This window comes from Octopus bimaculoides, chromosome 14 (assembly GCF_001194135.2).
Source record: "Octopus bimaculoides isolate UCB-OBI-ISO-001 chromosome 14, ASM119413v2, whole genome shotgun sequence".
Lineage (NCBI taxonomy): Eukaryota > Metazoa > Mollusca > Cephalopoda > Octopoda > Octopodidae > Octopus > Octopus bimaculoides.
The window spans coordinates 34,651,722-34,658,109 of NC_068994.1; the positions used below are offsets into that span (position 1 = coordinate 34,651,722).

The 6,388-nt window shown below is 34.6% G+C and overlaps 1 protein-coding gene across 2 annotated transcripts in view; it reads right to left on the reverse strand.

The window, feature by feature from the left end:
• LOC106883333 (putative protocadherin beta-18) overlaps nucleotides 1-6,388 on the reverse strand; it is a 335,715-nt gene that overhangs the window by 50,752 nt on the left and 278,575 nt on the right. For both annotated transcript variants that reach the window (XM_052973083.1, XM_052973084.1), the window contains exon 5: nucleotides 2,814-5,285. In XM_052973083.1, the coding sequence (XP_052829043.1) occupies nucleotides 2,814-5,213 (2,400 nt within the window). In that variant the 5' untranslated portion in view covers nucleotides 5,214-5,285. The remainder of the gene's footprint in view (nucleotides 1-2,813; nucleotides 5,286-6,388) is intronic.

Sequence of the window (6,388 nt, forward strand, 5' to 3'; positions counted from 1 at the left end):
TATATATATATATATATATATATATATATATATATATATATATATATATATATATATATATATATATGTATATATATATATATATGTATGTATGTATGTATGTATGTACATATGTGTGTGTACACACAAGACATCATAGAGAAAAACGGAGAATTATTACATCTTCCAAATTTATTTATTAAAGCATTATTCTCATCAAATTCCAGTTCGACATGTGTTTCTGCCCGATAAGTGTCCTAGTGTCCATTGATGTAAAAGTTATATGCATTTAGTCGATTTAAATTTAAATCAATTTGCAGTACAATGCTCCACCTACCTAAAATTGATAACTCACCAAAGACTATATTAAAACCAATAATAATCAATGTGAAAGGCAAGTAACCTGGAGTTAATAAATAGAGTCTACTAAAAAGGTTTAATGTTAGACTGGTTTTATTGGTAACTTGACATAAAAATATGCATATGTAACTTGACAAAAATGTTGTTCTTTTTTTCTTTTTACTTGTTTCAGTTATTAGAATGCGGCCATACTGGGGCACTGCTTTGAACAATTTTTGTAGTCAAATGATTCAACCCCAGTACTTGAGATTTTTTCCCCTTTTCATGTTAAGCCTAGTACTTATTCCATCAGTCTCTTTTGCCGAACTGCTAAGTTATGGGGATGTAAACACATCAACACCAGTTGCCAAGCAGTGGTGGGGGACAAATACAGACACAGAGATATATGCACATCATCATTGTCATTGTTTAATGTCTGTTGTCCATACTGGTATGGGTTGCACAGATATGTGTGTGAGTGTGTGTGTGTAGTATATACGATAAGTGTTTTTCAGTTTCCACCTACCAAATCCATTCACAAGGCTTTGGTTGGCCTAAGGCTATAGTAGAAGACACTTGCCCAAGGTGCCATGCAGTGGGACTTAAACCAGAACCATGTGGTTGGGAAGCAAACTTCTTACCACACAGCCATTTTTATACATTACTTAAAGTAAATATTTATATGATATGATAAATATTCATATTTAATCTTTTCATTAGTTTCAATCAATGGACTATAAGCTATGCAGTAATATCATCAAGTGTTTTAAATTCACTATGACAACCCTAACACTGACATATATCATAAGTAGGTGTAAAGGGATGCAACCAGGGCATAAGGGGAACTAACCAGCACTTTACTGAGTCTATCATCACCCATTTGATACACACACACACTTATAAAAAAGCACCTGTAAATTTGGAAAATAATTTCCAGCAATGCAGCACTCAATACCCGAAAAATTGTAGTTTCTACAAATTTTACTGAAATATTAGATTAACCATCATTTCATTATGAAAATATTCTTTCATCTAACATTTGACTAGAATTACGCACACTCACTTACTCACATGTTAATTTAATCACTCAAAATTCCAAGTTTTACTGTATGTATGGCTAATGTGCACATGCGTGTATATATATATATATATATATATATATACACACACACACAATCAACACAAATGAGAGGGAAAATCACTTTTAATTTTTTCACTTCTCACTAGGCTCCATTTAAACAGATAATGGGTGAAATGTGACATATAATATGGAACTTATAAACAGTATATCTGTGGACAGTTAAAGGGGATTTTCAGTTGCTGACGAAATCCTAACGCAGAATTGAAACTAGTCCAGCTGATCACTCATCTGACGCGTGCGCGCACACACACTCACTCACACACACACATACGTATGCACATATGGGCACACAGATAAATGAGATAAATAATTTCCAGCAATACAGAACTCAATGCTCCCACAAAGATATAGGGTTGAGTAATTTTACTCAAATATTGGATAAACCATCACTTTCATTACACGGTGTGGTTAGAAGGTTGCTTCCCAACCACATGGTTCTGGGTTCAGTCCCACTGCATGACACTTTGGGCAAGAGTATTCTAAAATAGCCTCAGGCTGACCAAAGCCTTATGAGTGGATTTGGTAGATGGAAATTGAAAGAAGCCTGTCATCTCCCCTGCTATCTCTTGACAACTGATGCTGGTGTGCTTATGTCCCCATATATTAGCAGTTTGGCAAAAGAGGCCAATAGAATGAGTACTAGGCTTAGAAAAGAATAAGTCCTGGGGTCGATTTCTTCAACTAAAACCTTTTAATGTGGTGCTCCAGCATGGCCACTGCCAAATGGCTGCAACAAGTAAAAGAATAAAAGAAAAGTATTAAATGAAATTACAGAGAGACAGAGAGAGAGAGCTTCTCAGAGACCCTAGAAACAGTCAATAACACTCTTTTTTCCCACCTGATCAAAAGAAAAAATAAATAAATAAATAAATAAAAGATCTAACTTTCAGAAGGATAAATCTTTATGTTGAACCCGAACAAGACTTGAACTTAGAATTTAAGCTGAGAAAAGAACAATAAAATAAATCAATTAATTAATAAATCTATTGTTAAACTATCCAGTCATTAATAAAAGGACAATAAACAGCATGGAAGACAGATATTAGGCATTCAAAAACACAGAAAAGCTATTAACTTTGCTTAAACATTTATTAATTCAGTGTTTAGCCGTAGAATTGTATCAATGTTCAGATCACAGTTGACATCAAATACTAAATGTTTCAGTGGAATTTTCTTGTCTTTTTAAAATTTTTGCTGTGTTTTCAAATGGCTAATATCTGTCTCTTCTATGCTGTAATAGTTTTTTAGTTTCAACACAGTCTCAGCTCAAATCTCTTGCCAGGCAAGTATATCACTGAAACAAAAGTATGAACGTTTTAAAAAAAAATATATTAAATAATAAGAATGAACTTACATAAGTTACTTGAGGTGTTCCTTGTACGGCTGCCTGAGGCTGTATTTCAACAGCAGACCCTTTCCAAGTATGGCCTGCTTGAAATTCGGCACAGGGTTCCTTTTTAAGCAATGTTGCTTGGTAGACCTGGTTGTGTTCTTGTTTAGTTACCATGGTAACTGGAATATCATATTGTTCACACACATTTTCTGATTGGTTTCTTTCATCTAGAAATTTGTTATCGGCCTCTGTGGTGCTTCCATATGGCACATTCTTTTGATTGTGCCTCTGGACAATACATATTATAACTGAAATTGCTGTTACTATGGTGATAATGACTGCTGCCACAACAAAGAGAATCATCAAGTTGATATGTATTCTATTGTCTGTTTCCACATGCACTGTGGTTTGCATTTTGGCTGTTTTGTTGCTAACTGTTAATATTAAAGACAAGGTGGTTGTTGCAGATAGAACTGGAGTACCGCTGTCTTTAACAACAAACAGGAGCTCGTATGATCCAGCGTCGTTTTGGTAAACGGTACGAGAAAAAGATAAAACTCCTGTGTAGGAGTTCACTTTGAATAGCTGTTTCTCGTTTCCTCCAAGTATTTCGTACCTGAGGAAAGCATTGACATGGCTGTCTCTGTCAGAGGCTCTCAATACTGCAACATCATTCTTGCGATGGGGTTGATAGTGGACATCTAAACTAAAAGGGTTAACACTAGGAAATGTAAAATAAGGAGCATTATCATTCTCATCCATAACCTCAACAACAACATTTGCTGTGTTGTTTAGTGATGGTGTTCCATTGTCTTTGACGAAAACTTTGAATTTGTAAATATCTTGTTGTTCATAATCTACAGACCGAGTTGTCGAAATGAAACCAAAATCAGAAATTTCAAATGGCAGTATGTGTTGGTCACTAATTAATGAGTAACTAAGTTGACCTCCTATACCTAAATCAGGGTCAGTCGCGTTAATGAAACCAACAGGAAAGTTTGGCTCTTCGTTCTCATAAGTCAGAAACTTGAAAGTGTTTTTGGTGAAATGTGGCTTCACATCATTCACGTCTGTTACTTGGATGGAGAAATTTCTATCTGTCCCAAGAGGAACAGACCCTTTATCCTGGCAGCTAATTCTAAAATCAAGATGATTTTCTGTCTCTCTATCAATCAGATTCTTTACAGTTATTTTATATTTTTTCTTTCCAAGGTTTTGAAGTTGTAACTTGTTGTGTTGAAGTTCACAAGTGACTTCTCCATTTTCTCCAACGTCATTGTCAGTGACTTTCACGTAAGCTATAAAACTACCCACTTTAACTCCTTCTGATATAGTGAAGGCATTTTCTGTCGACTCAGAGAAAAAATTCACCTCCACACTTGGAGGATTGTTCAATTGGTTGATAACATTTACAAGAACAATAGCAGTGGAACTAAGAGGAGGGTTACCACCATCCATAGCTTCAATGAATAACTTATAGGTTTGCCTTTGTTCAAAGGGGAAATTGTCACGATAGAAAATTTCTCCTGTATTTTTAACTAACTCAAAGTAAGTTTTTGTTAATCCAGCCATCTTTGAACTGAAGTAATATGACACTTGACCATTTTCATCAGAATCGAAATCTTTTGCCAAGACAGTTACAATTGATAAATTTTTTGGATGAGTATTCCTTAAAGAAACATTATATACACTTTCAGTAAAAATTGGAGGATTATCATTTTCATCTTTTACTAATATTTTAACATTTAAAACACCTTGTTTCTTAGGAAATCCTCCGTCTTTGGCTATAACTTGCAGTGTATAAGTATCTTTTGTTTCTCGGTCAAGTTTTTCAACTAAGACAATACCCAGTTTTGCCGTGCCATCTAGTTTTTCATAAACTGACAAATCAAATGGTTCATTTTTGCTTTTTTTCAATACATAAGTTATTAAAGAATTCTGAACTCCAAGATCTTTGTCTATGGCATTTGGAATTGATAATCGTGACCCTTTCCTGTCTCTTTCTGAGAAATGGATTTCGACTTCATCCACCGTAAATTCTGGTGGGTGATCATTTACATCTTCTATAACAACTTTTATTTCCAACACTTTGATAAAGGATTCCTGGTTTTTGACAGCAACTTCAATAGTCTTGAAACAGTCTGTATTATATTTACAAAGTGATTCAGCATCAAGAACTTGTGAAGTAAAAAGTTTACCAACTTTTGAAACTCGAAATAATTCGGATTTACTGTTCTTTGCTAATTGACTGAATGTTATCTGATCATGGTATTCTGGAGAGACCGTATCGAAAATGTGTGTATCAGCAGCAATATTCCCCACATAGGTGTCGGAGCTTTTCCCTTCATCCACTCGGTAAATGAAATCCAAACACACACATGTGTCAATTAGAAATTGAAGTATGAGCAATTGTAACAACATGTTGCCTTGTAACTATGTTTCCAAGTTAAATTAAAAGTCATTTCAACTCAAGTCCCAATGAAAAGATTCAATCTGAAAAAAAGAGAAAATTTTAAATAATTAAAAGAACAAAAACAAAAAAAAAAGACATGTCAGCTATATTTTTGTAGCTAAAATTGATATTATCTAGAAAAATAATGTTTCTTCATTCCTCCTTGGAGAACGTAGTTTTGAACAAAAGGAGTTGATGTCACCAGGTGGTATCCAATGATCATTAGGTGTTTCAACCATAAACCGTAATACTCTCTTATAGGTGGATCATCAATGGTGGTCAAATCACTGCTTATCTTCTCCTCCTGACTTCCAGTTTAACTCCTCTCTCTCTCTCTTGCTCCATAACCAGCAAGTGGCTCTTTTGTCTGCTACTCCTATCTTCTGCACAGTTACTTTTCACTGGAAAACAAACCAAAAGTAGAAACAAACCCTAGTCAGGCTCTTACACACATGTCAGCCTTTAAATAAATATATATAAATATGGGTTTCCTTAGAATTCTACATGAGCAGAAGCATGGCTAAGTGATTAAGAAGTTTACTTCAAGGTTGTGTGGCTTTGAGTTCAGTCTGGCACCTAGAACTACCAGACTTGTGAGCAGATTTGGTAGATGGAAACTAGGCGAAGCACATTGTGTATGCATGTGTGCACATTTGTGTCTCCTTGCCTTGAGAATATGTGATGTCATCAAATTCTCTTATACAATCAGAGCCATTTATTTGCAATTTTCCATGAAAATCGTTCTGGTCATTGAAATGCTCATGTTCAGAAAGACTAGGGTAAATATTATCTGGGTTGTAAACCTGTAAAGTTTGGCAACAGGAAGCATATTGAGACGTAGAAAATTTGCCTTAACAAATTTCATCTTGCCCAAGCAAACATGGAAAAGTGGATGCTAAAATTATGATAAGGAGGATTGTACGAAAGTAATCATCCATACTTCAGAAAGAAAAAAAATTATTATATGGTTGTGTGGTTAACAAACTCACTTTGAAACTTCATCGTTTCAGGTTCAGTTCCACTGTGTGACACATGTGGAAAATGTCATTTAAGTGTCCTGGGCTTTATAAGTGGATTTAGTAGACAGAAACTGTGTAGAAGCATATCATATATATATATATATATATATATATATATATATATC